At 45.1% G+C, this 24,183-nt stretch overlaps 1 protein-coding gene across 1 annotated transcript; it reads right to left on the bottom strand.

Moving 5' to 3' along the window:
* Positions 1-12,798: 12,798 nt before the first annotated feature.
* Positions 12,799-23,777, bottom strand: LOC134352755 (gastrula zinc finger protein XlCGF26.1-like). Its single transcript, XM_063060185.1, has 2 exons — positions 23,757-23,777; positions 12,799-15,776 (listed from the first exon to the last, which is right to left on the bottom strand). Exon 2 carries the CDS (start codon positions 15,407-15,409, stop codon positions 13,430-13,432), a length of 1,980 nt encoding a protein of 659 aa, XP_062916255.1. The 5' UTR covers positions 15,410-15,776; positions 23,757-23,777; the 3' UTR covers positions 12,799-13,429.
* Between the last annotated feature and the right edge of the window lie 406 nt (positions 23,778-24,183).

Here is a 24,183-nt window from a genome sequence, read left to right as displayed (position 1 = left end):
AGAATACATCTAATACAATGAGAGTTACTGCCTCAACTGTTCTCTCATGCAGTGACTTCCAGGAACCTACCACTCTCTGCATCAAAAACCCTCTATCCCATTATTCCTAATCCACATGGCCTGGTTTTGAGCTCTCTGCCCAGGAAATGGTCCTTCAATTTGTTCCTGATCATGGATAGCGAAATCAATGACACACACAAAAATTCAGTTGGAATTGTCGGATCTTTCTATTGAAAGTTTAAACAAAGAAACTGGCACAGAGCCCATGAAACTAAAGAAAAAGACTAGGAACAAAAGAAAAAAAAAGACTAGGAACATAGACAAAGGTGGTGATTTTTGCAGGAACAGACACTTTTTATACTGAGGTCACATGTCTGAGATACGCGAAGTGCCTATTCGAGGGCACATAGGCATAGCATGTTTAACACTTAGTCAATGAAAAATGAAAGATGATAAACCGTCATGTAGCTATTATAATACCTTTGCCAGCAGTAGGTGGAGTCTTACACAGTGATTCCCAATGGGGGTGGTTGCGTGTCCTAAGGCAGTGGTCCTCAACCACCAGGCCGCAAAGCACGTGCTACCGGGCCATGAGGAAATGATATGATTTGGTGATATGAAACGATACGAGTCAGCTGCACCTTTCCTCATTCCCTGTCATGCCCACTGTTGAACTTGAATGCACGTGAGGTCATCAGTCGCTCATTAACCTACAACTACTTGATGAGTGAAAAACAAACATCACTTGAGAGTTTCTTTGGAAGAGGTGGTAGGGGACATAAAAGGCCTAACGACGATGATAACAAAGAGACAGCTGAGTCCGAGACTGAAAAAAAAAGAAAGCTTCCTTCAACAGAAAATACGACGAATCGTACATAAAATATGGCTTTATTGCGACCGGTGACTCGCATGCTCCAAGCCCCCTGTGTGTGATACGTGGAGACAAGCTGTCTAATGAGGCAATGAAACCTTCAAAACTGCTTTGGCACCCTGAGTCCAAGCACCCTGCACTTAAAGACAAACCCGTTGAGTTTTTTGAGAGGAAAAAACGTGAGCAAGTGGGACAGAAGCGAGTGCTGAGAGCCACCACCTCCACAAATGCTGCTGCTCTGAGAGCGTCGTACTTAGTGGCTAGTCGTATTGCTAAGGCTAAGAAGCCTTTCACTGTTGGTGAAGAATAGATTCTGCCTGCTGCCAAGGATATGTGCCGTGACCTGTTAGGAGAAGCTGCAGCTCACAAGATGGCACAGGTTTCTCTTTCAGCTACCACAGTTTCAAGGAGAATCGATGACATATCCTTGTCACATAATTTTCACTGTTGTGATCGTCTTTATCTTCACCTAGCAATTTCTCTGCATGCTGCTGCTCGTCATTGCATTTCCATCCTCCTACCTTGTTGAAAGGGATTTCCGTGTAGTGAACCATATATTCACAAAAATCAGAACCCGCTTGTACATTGTTACATGTGGGGACTTAAGGCTTTTGCTGTCACAACTTGAACCAGGGTATTTCAACTCTTGCTAAAAACCAAGCTCAAGGATCACATTGATATCGAAGCTGTTATACAGCACAGAGGTACTATGCAAGCTAGGTTTAAAGACAAATAAAAATTTAAAGCAGAATCATTTTTCTCATGTTAGCTTATGGCAGACATGTTTTTACACTATGGGGGCACTGGAAAGTATATTGTGCATAGAAGGGCATTGGCAAGTACGAATGTGCTTTACAGGGGGCGTCGAGCTAAAAAAAAGGTTGGGAAACACTGGTCTAACACCACATATTTTGAAAAATACAAATTAAAATACAAATTGTATGTTAATGAAATTACAACTTCAGTATTGTTAAAAATTCATCAATTCAACTACCTTATTAAAAATATTAAAAATCCACCAATTCTACCAGAATACAGCACCACCCCACAATTCTTAAAACCCCACCCACAAAAAAAAGGTATATAATTATCTTTACTGCCAAATAAAGTAGCAAATAATTTTTTTTAAAACAACCCAAGAACAGCGAGGTGTTTGCACAGGAAACATCCACACAAGCTTGGTGCTAGCTAGGTGGTTATGAGAACATGTGATATTGAATAATAAGTTTTCAAATCCCTGCAGACCCAGTATACACATCAGCATTTTGATAGTAAATGGTTACAATAACAAAACCATTTAGAAATGATGTCATTTTTCAATTTTAGATTAATATAAATAATTTTGAACAGGTTTTGTAAATTGACCCACTTATTTCAATTTGTCTGTTATATTTTTATCAATAGTCAAACAATGAAAACATATTTTATCCTTTTTTTGCTTAAAACATAATTAACATTATAATTATTGTTATTAATTCATTAATCAATGAAAAACTGTTCAAAATTACTCTGGCATGCAGGAGAATTTCTTTTATGAAGCTTATTGCTAATTTGGGCACATGTTCTCTAAAGGTTCGCCATCCTTGTTCTAGAGCAAATTGTCTACAATTCAATTAAATCCACCTGCACCATCCTGCATTTCAGTGTGAACAACTTTTCTTTTCTCTCATTGTTAACAATTTTAAATCCCAGTAAAACCTTTGTAATATCTGCCCTCCAACTCTGCTGTGCAACCATATCTATCAAATAATGTACAGATTATACTGTTCACTACTGCTGCTGTATATTTCTGGCATAAAACTTAAGTGTCAAGAATACGTCTGCTAAGAAGCATGCCATACATCTTACTAAACCACATACAATGCTGGGCTACCAGTAAGAGAATTTTTTTTAAAAATTGCTTGAAATCGAAAAGACCAATGATGATTTGGGTTTCTAACTGAAGCCTGCTGAGTGTTTCTAATATTTTCTATTTTTATTTTAATGCCCAGAGTCAAAGTTAGTTTATTGTCAGGTGCTGAACTACTTGTTCGCACAGATGTATTTAAAAACTTATGTACAGTATCGCAGGCACATTGCATCAGGTGCACAATGAAAACAAACACAAATTATACAAAAAGACACACAATTAAAATACATCTATTGTAGTGTAAAGTGGACATAGTATTGCTATAATGAGGTAGTAGATAAGGACGCACAGGTTGAAGAGCTGTAGGGGTTAAGGAAAGTAGCTGTTCTTGAACTTGGTGGTGTGGGTCTTTATGCCTAATGGTAGCTGCGAGAAGATGGCACGTCCTGGGAATCTTTGATAGGTGTTGCCTTCTTAAGGCAGTGCCTCATATCGATACTATCAATGGTGTGGAAGGATGTGCCTGTGATGTACTGGGCTGAGTCCAGTAATCTCTGTAGCTTCTTACATTCCTACACAATCAAATTACCATAGCAGACTATGATGCGACCAGTCAGGAAACTTTCAACAGTACATCTGTAAAAAGTTTGTTAGAGCGTTTGGCGACAAGTTGACCTCCTTAACCTCCTAAGAAAGTAAAGACACCAGTGTGCCTTCACTGTGATTGCATCAACCGTATGTGCTGGACCCCAAACAGATCATAAAGCTGCTGATCTTCTCCAACACTGATCCATTAATGTAGTCTGGCACATGTTTATCCTTAACAGCCTCTGTGATTTGTCCTACAAATGTGGTGTTGAGTGTTTGTATATGGCATTAGAGCTGTACCCAGCTCTACAATCATATATTTAGAGGGAGTGGAGCAAGAGGCAGGCGCACAGAAAGTCAAGGATTTCAGTTCCAAAGGAACAGAAACTCATGTCTTGAAGCTTGGTGATGTTTGAAGGGAAGAATTGTGTTCAACACTGAGCTGTAGTCAATGAACAGCATCTTGATAACTGTACTCTGCATGTTCAGATGATCCAGAATAGAATGAAGAGTCATAGAAATTGCATCTGCTGTTGAACTGTTGTCACAGTAAGCAAACTGAAGTGGATCCAAGTAATTTCTGAGACAAGAATTGATAAGCACCAAAATCAATCTCTCAATGCAGCTCATTACTGTTGATGTAAGCATTGCCAGAAGGTATTCATTGAGGCAAGTCACCATGTTTTCCTTGAGTACTAATACAATAGATAACTATTTGAAGCAGGCGGGAACTTCAGACCACAGAAGTGAAAGGCTGAATATGTCTGTAAATACCCTGGTTTTTGGTCTGCATAGATCTTTAATACCAAGGCATGCTGTCTGAACCAGATGCCTTTTGTGGGTTTACTCTCTTGAAGGCTGCATAGACATTGGTCTCAGAAACTGGGATTACAGGCTCATATGAATGTGTCATGTTTATCCCTATCAAAGGCATTGAGCTGATCCGGGAGTGACAAGTCATTGCCACTTATGCAGAAAGAAATATTGTCTACTCTTCTGTTATTTTCTGCTGTTCTTGGACTACAGTTCAGCATTCAACACCATAAGTCCCCCCAGGCTTGACAAGAAGCTCAGAGACCTTGGCCTGCAGACATTGACATTGATAGGCCTTATTTCTAAAAATAATGAGATAGCCTACAGAGGAGAAGTCAATGCCCTGACACAGTGGTACCAAGAAAGCCTCTCCCTCAATGTCAAAATCAAAACAAAGGAATTGATCATGGATTAGAGGAGGAATGGAGACAGTCTAACCCCTATTGACATCGATAGGGCTGTAGTTGAGAAGGTGAGTAGTTTCAAGTTCCTAGGTGTACACATCACCAAGGATCTCATGTGGACTGTCTGGTGAAAAAAGTACAGCAGCGCCTCTTTCACTTCAGACAGCTGAAGTAGTTTGGTATGAGTCCCCAAATCCTCAGGACTTTCTGCGAGGTACCATCGAGAGCATCCTGACTGGCTGTATCACTGCCTGGTACGGGAACTGTACCTCCATCAATCGCAGGGCACTGCAGAGAGTGGTGCGGACAGCCCAGCACATCTGTGGGTGTGAACTTTCCTCTAATCAGGACATTTACAGCAGCAAGTGCATAAAAAGGGCCCAGAGGAATATCAGTGACTCCACCCACCCCAAACACAACCTGTTTCAGCTGCTTCCATCTGGCATACAGTACCACAGCATTAAGGCCAGGACCAATAGGCTACGGGTCAGCTTCTTTCACCAAGCCATCCGACTGTACGTACATGTATACAAAACAATTTTCAACCTTGGTACTTGGGCAATATCCTCCCACATTTCCCTTCCTTATTGCTTGTACATTGAAATGGTAATGCAACATAAAGATTTTTACTCCTCATGTTATGAGATGGATTTAAGAAATAAAATTCAAATTCTACAAAGAATGTAAATTCTAAACCCTCAGCTGTGATTCCAGTTTAGTCCAAATTTGCCTTTTTACACTTACAATTGCCTTCCAGAGGTCATATCCTGGACTTCTTATGTCTCTTGGTTTCTTTAGAAGTAGATGAAGTTTTCATGAACCATATTCCCCACGTCCTCTGGCTCCATGCATTTTTGGTCCTAATATCTTTTCTAATTCCTCCAAGAGGACCAAAACCTCATCATAGGGATTGGGGACTTGCATGCCTCAATGACCCGCGGATCTAGGCTGGCTGCAGTCAGGTCCTTGTGTTTTGATTCTTGGTGGGGTCACCCACAGCAAACAAGTCAAAGGATACAGGTCAGACTAAGAGTGATCCGCCAGTCCTCCAGATTCATCTCAGGACTAACAACCTTGACTGGTCAAGAAAAAATTGTTACAGAAACAGCAAAGAAGATGAAGGACCTTCATTGCTGCCCTAAGTGCCAGTGGCGTAACAGACAGTAAGTTAGTAAAGTCTTTTCTAATTGCAAATCCAACTTTCTTTGCTAGTAGACTTTCTACAGCACTGAGTTCTCAAGGACTAACACAACCATCTGTCTTTCAATTTTTCTCCTTCATTCTGCCTCTTCTCATCCACGTTCCCATCCTTTCTTTTTAGGACACCATTTTTAATCTGAACCTACTCCTGGGCTCCCTCCAGTTCTCCAACCCATACACCTTCAAATTGCTGTTTTCAATTCACTTTTACTAAATCACTGCTCAGTCTTGTATCCTCACCTCAGGGAAGACTATTTTATCTTCATCTTTTTGCTACAATGGTGGACCCCAACTCTCACCCCATCTCCCCTCAGGCACTTCCAAACACCAATTCTCCTCCACCCTCTCCCTCGGACCATCATCCACCCACCCCCGACGACAATTTCCTCCAACACCTCCCAATTCTTCCCACCTCCCACCACAAAGCCCCGACCCCCACCATTCCCTGCCGCCAAATCAGCTCCCCTCCCCTCAGACCGTCTGTGCCCACCAACGTCCGTCCGTCCGTCCCCAGTTATCAGACCCCGTCCCCCCCACCGCCTCCCACCACAGACCCGGTCCCCCCCCACCGCCTCCCACCACAGACCCCGTCCCCCCCCACCGCCTCCCACCACAGACCCCGTCTCCCCCCACCACGACCTCCCACCACAGGTCCCGTCCCACCCCCACCGCCTCGCACCACAGACCCCGTCCCCCCCACCGCCTCGCACCACAGACCCCGTCCCCCCCACCGCCTCGCACCACAGACCCCGTCTCCCCCCACCACGACCTCCCACCACAGACCCCGTCCCCCCCACCCACCGCCTCCCACCCCAGACCCCGTCCCCCCCACCCACCGCCTCCCACCACAGACCCCGCCCCCCCACCGCCTCCCACCACAGACCCCGTCCCCCCACCGCCTCCCACCACAGACCCCGTCCCCACCCACCGCCTCCCACCACAGACCCCGCCCCCCCACCGCCTCCCACCACAGACCCCGTCCCCCCCCACCGCCTCCCACCACAGACCCCGTCCCCCCACCGCCTCCCACCACAGACCCCGTCTCCCCCCACCACGACCTCCCACCACAGGTCCCGTCCCACCCCCACCGCCTCGCACCACAGACCCCGTCCCCCCCACCGCCTCCCACCACAGACCCTGTCCCCCCCCACCGCCTCGCACCACAGACCCCGTCTCCCCCCACCACGACCTCCCACCACAGACCCCGTCCCCCCCACCCACCGCCTCCCACCCCAGACCCCGTCCCCCCCACCCACCGCCTCCCACCACAGACCCCGCCCCCCCACCGCCTCCCACCACAGACCCCGTCCCCACCCACCGCCTCCCACCACAGACCCCGCCCCCCCACCGCCTCCCACCACAGACCCCGTCCCCCCCACCGCCTCCCACCACAGACCCCGTCCCCCCACCGCCTCCCACCACAGACCCCGTCTCCCCCCACCACGACCTCCCACCACAGGTCCCGTCCCACCCCCACCGCCTCGCACCACAGACCCCGTCCCCCCCACCGCCTCCCACCACAGACCCCGTCCCCCCCACCGCCTCCCACCACAGACCCCGTCCCCCCACCGCCTCCCACCACAGACCCCGTCTCCCCCCACCACGACCTCCCACCACAGGTCCCGTCCCACCCCCACCGCCTCGCACCACAGACCCCGTCCCCCCCACCGCCTCCCACCACAGACCCTGTCCCCCCCCACCGCCTCCCACCACAGACCCCGTCCCCCACCACCACGACCTCCCACCACAGACCCCGTCCCCCACCACCACGACCTCCCACCACAGACCCCGTCCCCCCCACCTCCATAAAACTCCAGCTCCTCGCCCCTCATTCTCATTCCCTCAGACCGAGCGAAGACAACCGTCTCCGCCACGAAAGCACCCAGCGCACTTGCGCGTTGCCGGCGCCAGCGGCATTGATAACGGTGCCGGCTGCAGTTGACGGAGTAACGCAGACGCGCTACCCTCTCTTTGTGCCGTCAGAAGCCGGCTGGAGATGCCGCGCCTGCGCACTTGGTGTGAAGCTGCCTCCGCGCCCTCATTGAATTCGCTTTCCGAATCGGTCCCGCTCTCTCTGGGATATTAAATCCTCACCTCCTAGATTTTCCTGCCGCAGACTGAACTGGGATATTCAAAATAATTCACCATATTTGGCGAACGAGGTAAGAAAGTCATATGCAAGAGAGAGGCAACAACTGCTGGTCCAGGTGACCGAGACACCGACTGTCAGTTTCCCTCACCGATGCTGAGTTGCTCATTAATTGTTCCCATGGAGGCGCGGGTTGCTGTTGACTGAAGGTCCTGATTTCCGAGAGTTTCTCGCCTTTTCACTCAAACAGGCTGGTTCCAACATGCCGACGGGCTCGGGCTCTGTTTCTATCTATGGATCTCTCCAGTAAGCCCAAAATTCACACCACTTGTTACACTGCTCATTCCGCAAGCGAACTTCATGTATTTGTTCATCCTTTTAATCAATGATCGAATCTGACCGCTGCGTGATAAATCCAATCATGTTATTACATTTGGTCAGTAAGGTTGTCATATTTAGCTTGATTACCTTCTCTAACTATACTTTAAAGGGTTAATGTCCAAAAGATCTAGGAGCAGAATTAGACCATTCGGCCCATCGAGCCTGCTCCGCAATTTCACCATGGCTGATTGATTTATTATCCCTCTCAACCCCATTCTACTGCCTTCTACCCGTAAACTTTAATACCCTGACTAATCAAGAATCTGTCGGCCTCTACCTTACCAATGACTTGTCCTGCACAACCGTCTGGCAAATAATTCCACAGATTCACCACCCTCTGGCTGAAGAAAAATTTCCTAATCTTTGCTCTGAATAGACGTTACTCAAATTTGAGGCGGCACCCACTGGTCATAGACTCCCCCACTTTAGAAAACGTCCACTCTAGCCAGACCTTTCAATGTTCGATAGGTTTCGTTGAGATCCCACTTAATTCTTCTAAACTCCAGCAAGTTCAGGTCCAGAGCCAACAACTGTTCTTCATATGTTAACCCTTTCTTTCCAGGGATCATTGTGCCTTCTCTGGACCTTCTTAAATGCCCGCATATCCTAAGGGGACCAAAACTGCTTACAATACTCTGTGTGGTCTGACCAATGTCTTATAAAGCCTTAGCATTACATTCTTGCTTTTGTATTGTAGTCCTCTTGAAACTAATGCTCATATTTTACTTACCTTCCTTACCACTGACTCAACTTGCAAGGTAACACATTTACAAAATAGTCCTCACCTTTATTCCCTCAGCCAAAGTGCATGACCATGCACTTACCTACATTTTACTCTGTCTGCCACTTTCCCATTCCGCCTATCTGTCTCAGTTCCTCTGAAGGCAACATACCTCCTCATCACTACCTGCCCTTCCACCTATCTTTGTATTGTTCGCAAACTTTGCCACAAAGCCGTCAAATCATTCATCTGAATCACTGACATACAACGTGAAAAGAAGGGACCCCAACATCAACCACTGGTCACTAGCAGCCAGTTGGACAAGTCCCCCTATATTCCCACTTTTTGCCTCCTGCCATTCAGCCAATCTTCAATCCATGCTAGTACCTTTCCCATAATATCCTGGGCTCTTACCTTGCCAAGAAGCCTCATGTGTGGCACCTTGTCAAAGATCTTCTGAAAATCCAAACAAACAGCATGCACTGACTCTCATGTGTCTACCCTGCTTATTATCTCCTCAAAGAATTCTAAAAGATTCATTGAGCAAAATTTCCCCTTTAGAAAGCCATGCTGACTTTGGCCTATTTCATCATGTGCCAAGTACATGGAAACCTCATCTTTAATAATAGACTCCAACATCTTCCCAACCACTGAAGTCAGAATAACTGACCTATACTTTCCTTTCTTCTGCCTCACCCTTCTTGAAAGGGTGGGTGAATTTGCAATTTTCTTGTTCTCAGGAACCATTCCAGAATCTAGTGATTCTTGAAAGATCATTACTTTTGCCTCCATAATCTCTTCAAGCTGCCTTTTTCAGAACACTCTATATTTACCTTTAGACTTCTCAGTTTCCCAAGCATCTCCTCCTTAGTACTAGCAACTTCACTCACTTATGCCCCCTGACACACTCACATTTCTAACATTCAGCTAGTGTCTTCCACAGTAAAGACTGACACAAAATACTTATTAAATCCCTTCACCGTTTCTTTGTCTGCCATTATTACCTCTCCAGCTTTATTTTGCACCGGTCTGATATCCACCCTCGGCTCTTATTATTCCTTACGTATCTGAAAAAACCTTCTGTGTCCTCTTTGATATTATTGGCTAGCTCTCCTTCATATTTCATCTTTTCTCTCTTTATGGCATTTTAAGTTGTCTTCTGTTGGTATTTAAAAGCTTCCCAATCCTTTAACTTCCCACTAGTTTTTGCTATATTATATATTCTCTCTTTCGCTTTTATGCTGTCTTTAACTTACCTTGTGAACCATGTTATCCTCCCTTTTAGAATACTTCTTCACCTCTGGGTCGTATTGTTGTTGTACCTATCGAATTTCCCCTAGAAACACCAGCCATTGCTGTTTTGCGGTCATCTCTATTAATGTCCCCTTCCAATCAAGGTTAGCCAGCTCCCCTCTCATGGCTCTGTAATTCCCTTTACTGCAATTTCATATTGATATTTCCAATTTTAGCTTCTCCTGTCATATTATGCTCACTGCCTCCTACAGGTTCCTTTAAAGCTTCCCAATCAAATTTGGGCCATTACGTAACACCCAATCCAGAATTGCCATTCCTCCGCTAAGCTCAACCACAAGCTGCTCTAAAAAGCCATCCAATAGGCATTCTACAAATTCTTTCTCTTGGTATCCAGCACCAACGAATTTTCCCAATCTACCTGCATATTGAAATCCCCCAAGATTATAGCAACATTGCCCTTTTAACATGCCTTTTCTATCTCCTGTTGTAATTTGCAGCCCACATGCTGGCTAAAGTTCGGAGGCCTGTATAACTTCCATCAGTGTCTTTTTATCCCTGCAGTTCCTTAACTCTATCCACAAGGATTCAACATCTTCTGATCATATGTCACCTCTTTCTAAGCATTTGATTTAAATTTTTTACCAACAGAACCACCCCACTCCCTCTGCCTACCTGCCTGTTCTTTTAATACAATGTGTATCCTTGACGTTAAGCTCCCAACTATGATCATCTTTCAGCCACCATCAGATTTATCACAGTTGTACAATACAATGTACAATGTTGTGAACAAGCTTATCTACCTCATTTTGTACTGTAATCATCGCCCTTTATGGTTACACTTTAACTCAACTTACAGACTGCAATTTTGCCCTATCATCTACTTGTCCTTTCTCACAGTCTCACTACACATTTTATATACCAACTGTCCCAAACCCAGCTCTATCACTTTGGTTCTCATACTCCTGCCAAATTAGTTTAAGCTCCCCCCAAGAGTTCGAGAAAACCTGCCCTCAATATATTAGTCCCCTCAGGTTCAGGTGTAACCCATCCTTTTTGTACAGCCATGCCTTCTCCAGAGGAGATCCCAATGATCCAGAAATGTGAAAAGCTGCACCCTGCACCAATTCTTCAGCCACACCATGCAATGTAACTACAATATTCAACAATACTGAAAATCATATACATGATAATGGATATACTAAATACTGCTATATTATCATAACTCCTCTTTAATCTTGAAATTTTTAACATTGTAGCAAATCTAACAAAGGATTCTTTACAGTGCCTGATTCTCAATTCCCTGTTGTATAACATATATCCTACTACACATACAGTATAACATACAAAATCTAACATTAAACAACACAATTACAGGATGAATTGCTAATTTCAAAAAGATATTAACTTTAGGAGACCAATCCAGGAAAATAACTCACCAGTGGTGGTGGATTGTAAGGTCTGTCTCTGCCTTAGCTATTTGATGTAATTTTCCCTATTCATAAACGATTTAACCAACTTTCTTTGCTGATCCTTGGTAATTTCACTCAGTTCCTTACTTACCTCTGGTGATCTTAATATTCTTAGAGTCGTAGAGTAACAAGAGATGTCCATTGGAACAGGCTCTTTGATAGGACCTAAGTTGCTGAATTAATCAAGTTGGAAATCAATGTTTTTTTTAAGATTGTGAATGGGAGGTTGGGGGTGGGGGGGAGAGGGGTATTAGCTGGGACAATGAATGAGGCACAGGATTTGTCTGCAGTCTTGTAATGCAGTAACTCAACTGTGTGATACCCAGCCCTTAGAGAACAGATACTGTGAGAATGCCATAGTAGCATAGAGGTTAGTGCGAAGCTATTGCAGCTTGGGGCAGAGGACTTCGGGGTTCAGTTCCGGTGTCCTCCTTCCCGTGTGCTCTGGTTTCCTCCAACATCACAAAGACAAGCGCTGATAGGTTAATGAGCCTCTGTAACCTGTCCCTGATGTCCATGTGATAGTCAGACTGGTGGAGGCAAGGGGGGGGGAATGCAGGGAAAATTTATTAAAATTGGATTAATGGAGCATTAGAGTAGATGGGAAGTTGATGATTAGCATACACTTGATGGGCCAAAAAGCCCGTTTCCAAGCTACATCTCTAGTATTCTATTATTATTATGATTATAGGCATCCGTTTGTCTCATGAGACCATGGATTTGCGTCCTGGAAGGTTTCCAGGGCAAGGTTGTATGGAAGACAGGCAGTTGCCCATGCTGCAAGTCTCCCCTCTCCACGCCACCGATGTTGTCCAAGGGAAGGGCACTAGGGCCAATACAGCTTGGCACCGATGTCGTCACAGAGCAATGTGTGGTTAAGTGCCTTGCTCGAAGACACACACGCTGCCTCAGCTGAACTATCGACCTTGAGGTCACGAGACTGACGCCTTAACCACTTGGCTGCATGCCAACGTTTGTTAAGAATATTCATACCGGCTGAGATGGAAAGAGGCTGGTGTGGAACAGAAACCCTTGAAGGGATGGGATGGGCCAAATGGCCTCTTTGCAATACATACAATGTGCAGTAGAGTTACGAATGGGCCCGAGATAATGTGTTTAGAACAGAACTGATTTATTCATCATGGATCCAGAATATTAAACTCTAGCCCAGTACATCAGCAAAATAAAACGCCTCTACCAAGTGTCTGGGGTTTGTTCCAAGGAGAGATCAGCAACAGCAATAGCGACATAATCTGACACCTGAAGCTATCTGGGAACTTACACTGCTTCCAGCAGTACTGATGTAGTGAACACAGCCCCATCCATCTCCACCATTCAGCACATCTACATGAAGCACTGCCACAAGAAAGCAGCATTCGCCCGCTATCCAGGCTATGCTCTCTTCCCACTACTTCCATCGGGAAGGATGTACAGGAGCCTTGGGTCCCACACCACCAGGTTCAGGAACAGTTATTACCCCTCAACCCATCAGGCTTCTAAACTGGTGTGAATAACTTCACTCACCTCAACTCTGAACTGATTCGACAACCTACAGACTTGCTCTCAAGGACTCTGAACGACTCACGTTCTTAGTATTAATTTTATTTGCACAATTTGTCTTTTGCACATTGGTTGTTTGTAAATTATTGTTTATGTATAGCTTTTCCATAATTCTGCTGTATCTCTTTATTTTCCTGTAAGTGCCTGCAAGAAAATTAATCTCAGGGTAGTAAATGGTGACATAAATGTACTTTGATAATCTATTTACTTTGACTTTGAATACCGAATATTCAGCACACATCATGTTTCTCCTCAGTGTTTTTGCACTGATGTTTCTGTAGGTGGGATGACCGAGTAAAGCCCTTTCCACACACGGAGCAGATGAATGGCTTCTCTCCAGTGTGAATTCGTTGGTGAGTTCGCAGGTTGGATAACTGAATGAATCTCCTTCCACACTCCATGCAAACAAAGGGTTTCTCCCCAGTGTGAATTTGCTGGTGTGTTCTCAGACTGGATGACCGAGTGAATCTCTTTCCACACTCACTGCAGGTGAAGGACCTCTCCCCTTTGTGAATCTGCTGATGTGTCCGCAGGGTGGATGACTGAGTGAATCTCTTCCCGCACTCAGTGCAAACGAATGGCCTCTCACCAGTGTGTATTCGCTGATGAGTCTGCAGGTGGGATGACCGAATGAATCCCTTACCACACTTGGTGCAGGTGAAGGGCCGTTCCCCAGTATGAACTTGCTGGTGCATCCGCAGGCTGGAAGACTGAACGAATCTTTGCCCACACTCAGTGCAGGTGAATGGACCCCCTTCATTGTGAACCCGCTGATGCAGAAGCAATTCGGATGACTGGGTGAATCCCTCCCCACATACTGAGCAGGTGAAGGGTCTCTCTCCAGTGTGAATTTGCTGGTGTAAAAGCAGCTCAGATGGCCGGGTGAATCCCTCCCCACATACAGAACAGATGAAGGACCTCTCCCCGTCGTGAATTCGCTGGTGTGTCCGCAGGTTGGACGACTGAGTGAATCTCCTCCCACACTTGGTGCATCTGAAGGGCTTCTCCCCAGTGTGAGTTCGCTGGTGTAAAAGCAGCTCAGATGACCGAGTGAACCCCTTCCCACACTCCGAGCAGGTGAATGGCCTCTCCCCAGTGTGTGTTCGCTGGTGCAAGCACAGCTCAGATGACCGAGTGAACCTCTTTCCACACTCGGAGCAGATGAATGTCCTCTCCCCATTGTGGATTCGCTGGTGTGACTGCAGGTTAGATGACTGAGTGAACCTCTTCCCACAATCAGTGCAGGCAAAGGGCCTCTCTCCAGTGTGGATTCGCTGGTGTGTCCGCAGACTGGATGACCGCATGAACCTCTGCCCACAGTCATTGCAGGTGAAGGGCCTCTCTCCAGTGTGGCTTCTCTGGTGTCTCCTCATGCTGGATGACCGAGCAAAGCTCTGCCCACACACGCTGCATGTGAACGGCTTCTCCCCAGTGTGAACCCTTTGGTGTAAGAGCAGCTCAGATGACCGGGTGAATCCCTTCCCACATTCAGAGCAGGTGAATGGTCTCTCCCCAGTGTGAATTCGCTGATGTGAAAGCAGCTCAGATGACCGGGTGAATCCTTTCCCGCATTCAGAGCAGTTAAACGGCTTCTCCCCAGTGTGAACTCCTTGGTGTAGAAGCAGTTCAGATGACCGAGTGAATCCTTTCCCACATTCAGAACAGATGAATGTCCTCTCCCCACTATGAATTTGCTGGTGTAACTGCAGATTGGATGACCGAGTGAATCTCTTTCCACACTCAGTACAGGCAAAGGGCCTGTCTCCAGTGTGGATTCGCTGGTGTGCCCGCAGACTTGATGACTGAGCAAATTTCTTCCCACATTCGGAGCATGAGAATGGCCTCTCCCCAGTGTGAATTCGCTGGTGTAAGAACAGCTCAGATGACTGAGTGAATCTCTTCCCACACTCAGAGCAGGAGAATGGCCTCTCCCCAGTGTGAACTTGCTGGTGTCTCAGGAGGCTGGATGAATTAATGAACCTCTTCTCACATTCAGAGCAGCTAAATGGCCTGTCCCCAGTGTGCCTTTTCCTGTGTAAGTTCAGGCTGGATGAATGAGTAAATCCTTTCCCACACTCGGAGCAAGTGAAAGGCCTTTCGCCAGTGTGAATTCGCTGATGTACCATCAGGCTGGATGCCCGAGTGAATCTCTTCCCACATGTAGAGCAGATGAACGGCCTCACCTCAGTATGAACTCGCTGGTGTGCCATCAGTTTGGATGACTGAGTACAACTCCTTCCACACTCAGAGCAGGCAGATGGTCTGTCCCAGGTATGAACTCATTGGTCTCTCACCAAGTTCAATAAGAATGAATTTCTTTCCACATTCAAAACAGGCGAATGTCCTCTCTCCACACTAAACTTATTGGTGTAGCATCAGGCATGATGAACGAATCCTTTCCCATACTTGTCGTAACAGTGAAGATGAGTTTGCTTCTCTTTAGACCCTGGATCAATGCTGTTTCAACAAGTGAGCTTCATCCCATACATTATATGCACACACAGAAGTTTGCAGATTCTGCAGATGCTATATATCTTGAACAGAACACACAACATGTTGGAGCACCTCAGGCAGCATCTATGGAGGAAAATAAGCAGTTGACATTCTGAGCCCGAAACATGAACTGTTTATTTCACATTATACTTGTTGCCTGACTTGCTGAGATCACCAAAAACTCAGTGTGCACTCCATAAGTTTGCATGGGGAATTGTCTCTTTTCAAAGGAAATACAAAAGATATATAGTTTTGGTACAGAAATAAGAGTGGATTCCAGTTAATCGGGGCAGCTGCTTATTTGGAATAACTTTGAAAGAACAAATCTAATTGTTAAAATATCTGAGATTCCTTTTGTTTTGTGGAACACTAGCCGATTAACTGGGACAGGAGACTGATAACCGAACAGTTCCTTAGTGGCATCAGTTGCATGCACTTGTGTGGCTGTTAGACACTACACTGTGTTTACAACAGTTTTTAAATAGCATTGGAGAATGTGTTTGTGTTCAAAAAGCAGTGATTGTTGTCACTGATAGTTGGTGAGAAATAAGCAGTAAGGCGATTTGGAACTGTTTTACTCACTGCAGTTTCAAACATACAGGCTTGGTAACGCCAGAAATGGCTGGAAGTTAAAATGAAACGATTTCACTACTTCAACAAGTATGGAACTATGAAGAATTTGAAGGTATTGACAATCATCTTAAATGATACATGAAAATGAAGATTTTGAGGATGCAATTGTCGAAAACATTGTATGAAGGGAGTTCATTATCTATATTAGGTGCCCGTGCTAATTTTGTTCATGTACACTCAATCAAAAGATCACTGCAAGGTACACTGGATGAATTCCTCTGTCAATTATCATTAAGAACTAATAAACAGTTTTATAGTACTGTAGTAGTATTGCTAGTGTTCTAATTTGGTCTTTATTTCATTTAAATACATAGCTTGTTACTCAGTTTGTGTTTTTATACTTTTTTAATTATTTCCATGAAACTTCAGCTAATTATTATTTCCATGGGGCAGTTGCTTAATTGGGCGAAAATGTAGGTCCCGATGTGTCCCAATCCAAATTTGCTGTATTTGCTTAATCCTTAATAGACTTGAAAATATTTCTAGTTTCTCTCCAAGATGATTCAAGACCACACACACACACACACACACTCAGACACACTCTCTCTCTCACACACACACACTCACACACACTCCCTGCCCCTCTCTCCCTGATGTATCTGTCATGCCTCTGCTTCGTGCTCTGTAACTGGCTCAAGCTCTTTCCATAGTCAGTGCTCTTGAACATTCTCACTCACAGCATTCCCCACTTCCACATTTAAGTGCTGGTGAACCCAAAAACATGGGCTTGCCCTCTGCCTCCACAGGTGCCTGCTTTGTTCATAGTCACAGAGCCCTACAGCACAGAACAGGCTTTTGGGCCCTCCTGCCCATGCGAAACTGTTATTTGCTTCGTCCCAGAGTTCCTGCATTATGGCCTTCCATACTCCGCCCATCCAAATTTCTCATAAATGTTGGAATCAAACCAAGGCAGCTCGTTCCGCACTCTCACGGCCCTCAGAGTGAAGAAATTCCCACTCAGGTTCCCCTTAAGTATTTAACCTTTCACCCTAAATCTATCCCTAATTCTACAAACCCCATTTCCAGAAAAGTTGGGATATTTTCCAAAACGCAATAAAAACAAAAATCTGTGATATGTTAATTCACGTGAACCTTTATTTAACTGACAAAAGTACAAAGAAGATTTTCAATAATTTTACTGACCAACTTAATTGTATTTTGTAAACATACACAAATTTAGAATTTGATGGCTGCAACACACAACAGAAGTTGGGACAGAGTTAAAATAAGATTGAAAAGTGCACAGAATATTCAAGTAACACTGGATTGGAAAACTCCACATTAAGCAGGCTAATTGGTAGCAGCTGAGGTATCATGACTGGGTATAAAAGTAGCGTCCAGCAAAGGCTCAGTCTTCGCAAGCAAGGATGGGTTGTGGCTCACCCCTTTGCGCCAAAATTCGTGAGAGAATTGTTAGTCAGTTCAAAAGGAACATTTCTCAATGCAAGATTGCAGAGAATTTAGGTCTTTCAACATCTACAGTACATAATATTGTGAAAAGATTCAGAGAATTCAGAGACATCTCAGTGTGTAAAGGGCAAGGTCGGAAACCACTGTTGAATGCGCGTGATCTTCGAGACCTCAGGCGGCACTGCCTAAGAAACCGTTATGCTACTGTGACAATTATAGCCACCTGGGCTCGGGAGTACTTCGGAAAACCATTGTCACTCAACACAGTCCATCGCTGCATCCAGAAATGCAACTTGAAACTGTATTACGCAAGGAGGAAGCCATACATCAACTCAATGCAGAAACGCCGGCGAGTTCTCTGGGCCCAAGCTCATCTCAGATGGACCGAAAGACTGTGGAACCGTGTGCTGTGGTCAGGTGAGTCCACATTTCAGCTAGTTTTCGGAAAAAACAGGCGTCAAGTTCTCCATGCCAAAGATGAAAACAACCATTCAGATTGTCATCAGCGAAAGGTGCAAAAGCCAGCATCTGTGATGGTATGGGGGTGCATCAGTGCCCACGGTGTGGGTGAGTTGCATGTATGTGAAGGTACCATTGACTCTGAGGCGTGTATTAGGATCTTAGAGAGACATATGTTGCCATCAAGGCAACATCTCTTCCCGGGACGTCCATGCTTATTTCAGCAGGACAATGCCAGATCACATTCTGCACGGGCTACAACAGCGTGGCTTTGTAGACGCAGAGTGCATGTGCTTGACTGGCCTGCTGCCAGTCCAGATATATCTCCTATTGAAAATGTATGGTGCATCATGAAGAGGAGAATCAGACAACGGAGACCACAGACTGTTGAGCAGCTGAAGTCTTTTCTCAAGCAAGAATGGACAAAATTTCCAATTGCAAATCTACTGCAATTAGTATCCTCAGTTCCAAAACGATTAAAAAGTGTTATTGAAAGGAAAGGTGATGTAACACAATGGTAAACATACCTCTGTCCCAACTTTTGTTGAGTGTGTTGCAGCCATCAAATTCTAAATTTGTGTATGTTTACAAAATACAATTAAGTTGGTCAGTAAAACTATTGAAAATCTTTTCTTTGTACTTTTGTCAGTTAAATAAAGGTTCACGTGAATTAGCATATCACAGATTTTTGTTTTTATTGCATTTTGGAAAATATCCCAACTTTTCTGGAAATGGGGTTTGTAGTTTCACCCAACCTGCTTACACTTACCCTATCTATACCACTCATAATTTTATATACCTCTGTCAAATCTTCTCTCATCTTCCTACACTCCACTGAATTAAGTCCTAACCTTTTTAACCTTTCCCCCTAACTCAGGTCTTCAAGTCCCAACAACATCCTTCTAAATTTTCTCTGTACTCTTTCCATCTTATTGATACCTTTCCTTTAGGTGGATGACCAGAAATATACACAATAGTCCAAATTAGGCCTCACCAATGTTTGTTTTCCTTTTTTTTTGCTTGGTAAAGAACAGCATTTCAGAAGAGATAAATTTAGTTTCCCAGGTACGCTGTGACATTGCACTGTTACAAATCTTGAGGAACAAGTGAACTTAAGCAGCAAACAGCACCCTACAATCTGGGCACATTCCAGCCTTCTGAGGCTCTGACTTTATTTTTGTCTTTATCAGAATTGGCCATTATTGCCAGGAACAGAAAACATTTTCAAGGAGTGCAAGAAAGCAGCATCCATCACCAATGACTCCCACTACCCAAGTTCATTGAGGCACAGGAGCAGAATTAGACCATCTAGCCCATCAAGTCTGCTCCACCATTAAAATATGGCTGATCCTCTTTTTTAATCTTCTCCTCAACTCCAGTTCCTGGCCTTCTCCCCGTAAGTCATGCTGCCTTCTCACTACTTCCATTGGGAAGGAGGTACAGAGCCTTAAGTGCCACACCACTGGGTTCAGGAACAGTTATTACCCCTCAACCATCAGGCTCCTGAACCGGTGTGGATACGTTCATTCATCTCAACACTGAACTGGCTCCACAACCTATGGACTCACTTTCAGGGACTCCACAACTCATGTTCTCAGTATTATTTATTTACTTTTTTATTATTTGCACGATTTGTCTTCTTTTGCACAATGGTTGTTTATCAGTCTTTATATATGGTTTTTCATAATTCTATGGTATTTATTCATTTTCCTGTGTATATCTGCATGAAAATGAGGTAAATTTGCTTTGACTTGACTTGATTTTTCATACAATGTGTTTTGTCTCAGATATTCTTTCTGATAGTACAGCTTGACCTGCCAGGTGTGCTGAATGGTCCCACTGCTAACATCTCATACCTGAGCTACCAGGTGTGCCAAACGTCTCACAACTAACATCCCATACCTGACCTGCCAGGTGTGCCGAATGGTCCCACTGCTAACATCTCATACCTGAGCTATCAGGTGTGCCAAACGTCTCACTACTAACATCCCATACCTGACCTGCCAGGTGTGCCGAATGGTCCCACTGCTAACATCTCATACCTGAGCTACCAGGTGTGCCAAACGTCTCACTACTAACATCCCATACCTGACCTGCCAGGTGTGCCGAATGGTCCCACTGCTAACATCTCATACCTGACCTGCCAGGTGTGCCGAACAGTCCCACTACTAACACCTCATATCTGACCTGCCAGGTGTGCCGAACAGTCCCACTACTAACATCCCATACCTGACCTGCCAGGTGTGCTGAACAGTCCCACTACTAACACCTCATACCTGACATACCAGGTGTGCCGAACAGTCCTACTACTAACTCGTACCTGACCTGCCAGGTGTGCCGAACAGTCCCACTACTAACACCTCATATCTGACCTGCCAGGTGTGCCGAACAGTCCCACTACTAATATCCCATACCTGACCTGCCAGGTGTGCCGAACAGTCCCACTACTAACACCTCATACCTGACATACCAGGTGTGCCGAACAGTCCTACTACTAACTCGTACCTGACCTGCCAGGTGTGCCGAATGGTCTCACTACTAACACCTCATATCTGACCTGCCAGGTGTGCCGAATGGTCCCACTACTAACATCTCATACCTGACCTGCCAGGTGTGCCGAATGGTCCCACTGCTAACATCTCATACCTGAGCTACCAGGTGTGCCAAATGTCTCACTACTAACATCTCATACCTGACCTGCCAGGTGTGCCGAATGGTCCCACTACTAACATCTCATACCTGACCTGCCAGGTGTGCCGAACAGTCCCACTACTAACACCTCATATCTGACCTGCCAGGTGTGCCGAACAGTCCTACTACTAACTCGTACCTGAGCTGCCAGGTGTGCCAAACAGTCCAACTACTGACATCTCATATCTGCCCTGCCAGGTAAGCCGAACAGTCCTACTACTAACAACTCAGAACAGTCAACCAAGCATAATGTTTCCAAATGATGTGATGTTCCATTTGGTCCCAGCCTTCTACAAGAGCACCTCTCACCTTCTCTCTCACTGACAACCAACCAATTACTTTTTAAACCTTTCTCACTTAGAATTAGTGGTATCAAACTTAAAAAGTTAACCCTGATTTTCTTTCTGCCGAGACTGCCTCGTCTATTTTTAACTAACACACACAAAAAATGCTGGTGAACACAGCAGGCCAGGCAGCATCTCTAGGAAGAGGTGCAGTTGACGTTTCGGGCCGAGACCCTTCGTCAGGGCTAACTGAAGGAAGAGCTAGTAAGAGATTTGAAAGTGGGGGCGGGGGGGGAGATCGGAAATGATAGAAGACAGGAGGGGAGGGGTGGATCTAAGAGCTGGAAAGCTGAAAAGATACCAGGCTGGAGAAGGGAGAGGACCATGGGACAGGCCGCCTGGGGAGAAAGAGAAGTGGGGAGGGGAGCCCGGAGGGTAGAGAGCAGGCAAGGAGTTATAGTGAGAGGGACAGAGGGAGAAAAAAAGAGGAAAAAAGGGGGGAAATATTTAAAAATTTAAATAAACAAATAAGGGATGGGGTGTGAAGGGGAAGAGGGGCATTAACAGAAGTTAGAGAAGTCAATATTCATGCCATCAGGTTGGAGGCTACCCAGACAGAATATAAGGTGTATGGTCATGTACTTTGGTAGAAGGAATAAAGGCAGATTATTTTCTAAGTGGAGAGCAAAATTAGAAATGGGAGATGCAGGTTTTCAACCCAAAATGTCAGTTCCTTTCTTCCCTCATATGCTGAATCCCTCCAACAGTTTTTGTTCCAAAGGAAATATTCTCTCAGCTTAACCCTGTTGAGCCCCCAAAATGCAAAAGAATGTCAGGAGATCTTTCTGAAACCAATAAGTTTCTTATGAGTTTCAAGATCACCTGCAATTCTTCTACACTTCAAAAGGCAGAGCCCCAACCAGTTTACTCTCTTTCCTTCAAGGCCAATCCCACCATAAGCAGAATCATCCTTGTGAACCTTCTCTGAACTTCCTCCAACGAAACATCTTTCCTTAAATAGGGGCACCAAAACTGTATGCTGTATGCATGTAGCTAAGGCCTTCCCACTTTTTATATAACCTTAAAACAGGGCCAAAATTCCATTAAAGTGCCTTGCTATCTGCAGCATCACTTTAAAAAAAAAATTCTTGCACAACTTTTTATCATTGAAATAACACCATTATTCTGTTCTTCCTTTCAAAATTAATAAACTAACATTTTAATACTTTACAGTCTACTTACCAACTTTGACCATATGTGTGTGTAGCCTTTGAAAATCTCTCCGTAAACTATTTGCATCTCCTGTGCAACTTAACCTTCCCACCTACTTTATGCCATCTGCAAATATGCTCCCTCATACTTACTCCCTTCCTCTGCGTTATAGTTTCTTTTGTAAATGGTTACAGACCCAGCACTGACCCTGCCCACAAGATCACAAGGCATAGGAACAGAAATGAGCTATTTGGCCCACTGACTCTGCTCTGCCATTCGATTATGGCTGACTTAGTATCCCTCTCAACCCCATTCTCCTCATAACCTTTGACACTCTTACTAATCAAGAACTTATCAACCGCCACTTTAAATATACCCAATTAATTTGCCTCCACATCCATCTGTGACAGTGAATTCCAGAATCACCACTCGCAGGCTAAAGAAATTCCTCCTCACCTCTGTTTTAAAGAGATGCCCTTCTATTCTAAGGCTGTGCCCTTTAGTTCTGGACTCTCTCAGTACTGGAAATATCCTCTCCATATCCACTCTATCTCCCTGAAAGACTACTGATCATAGACTTATTCCTACTCGCTGCTTCCTGAGTCATAGCCAATCCTCCATTCACACCAATCTATTACTTCCAACACCATGGATTCTTGACATGTAACCTTTTGTGAGGCACCTAATCAAACATTTTCTGGAAGTCCAAATACACCTGAAGGTTCCCTTCTATACACTCTAGCCAAGATCTCCTCAAAAACTTAAGAAATTCAGAGGACGCAATTTATTTTTCGTAAATCTACTGGTCTGCAGTTTTAAACATATAGTCTGTTTACAGAGATGCCACCTGGCGAATTTATCTGTGTCTCTGTTTGCACTTGCTTTCCAGCACCTGCAGTTGTCTTGTTAAAGAGTGCAAAGGAAGTATCTCTGGGAAAGTCTCTGCAACCCTGGTCTCACACTTTGTTTAAAAAGTCGCCTTGCTGACATGAAGGACAGGTGGAAAGCAAATAAGGGGACATTTAAAAACTGAAAATACGTGCCAGAGCTCGAGCTGGAACCAGAGGCCCTAGAAGCAGCCCTGCATGTCCTATCTTAAAAGACTTTTATTTTGTCCCCGACCACTTTCGTTAGTCTATTCGCCAGAAAACAAAGTCCCTCAACAATGGGTTCACCTGCACAACTATGGCCTCGCCCCGTATCAGTGATGTTTCCTTTGTTCCTTCTAACCAACCCCCACTCAATCGTCTTTGCAGGGGAAACTTATTTTCTGCATTTCCCGGTTCTACCGGAGCTAAAGCGGGAATTCTTGTTTCCATTCCCACTGAGGGCTCGCACCGCGGAACTGATGAAAACGGCGCTGCTCCGGTCCTACCTGCGATCGCGCTCCCGAAAATATCTGTGAATGGAATCACGTGAGGCAGACGTCACTTCCGACACGCTCCCGTTCTCGACCGTGGTTAATTCTGGTGGTTGGCTGTGAATTAACTTTGAAACGTTCATTGTGCCGTTAGTGACTATGGGATTAAGGAAATGTGGTTAGAATGCGCCAAAGATTTATTCTAGGACACACAAGACATTGCAGATGTTAGAATATGGAGCAACACACCAAATGCTGGTGGAACTCAGCTGATCAGGCTGCATCCATGGAGGGAAATAGACAGTCGACATTTCGGGTCCGGGACAAGGATCTTAGCCCGAAACGTCTATTTCTCTCCACAGTTGTCTGAATTTCATAATTCCTCCAGCAGTTTCTTACTCAAAGTCGAGTTTATTGTGGATATGCACCTGTAGGCAGAGAT

The sequence above is a fragment of the Mobula hypostoma genome, chromosome 10 (assembly GCF_963921235.1).
Source record: "Mobula hypostoma chromosome 10, sMobHyp1.1, whole genome shotgun sequence".
In the NCBI taxonomy this organism is placed as follows: domain Eukaryota; kingdom Metazoa; phylum Chordata; class Chondrichthyes; order Myliobatiformes; family Myliobatidae; genus Mobula; species Mobula hypostoma.
The sequence above is the reverse complement of the archived record's forward strand: the minus strand, read 5'-3'. Positions and strand labels throughout refer to the sequence as shown.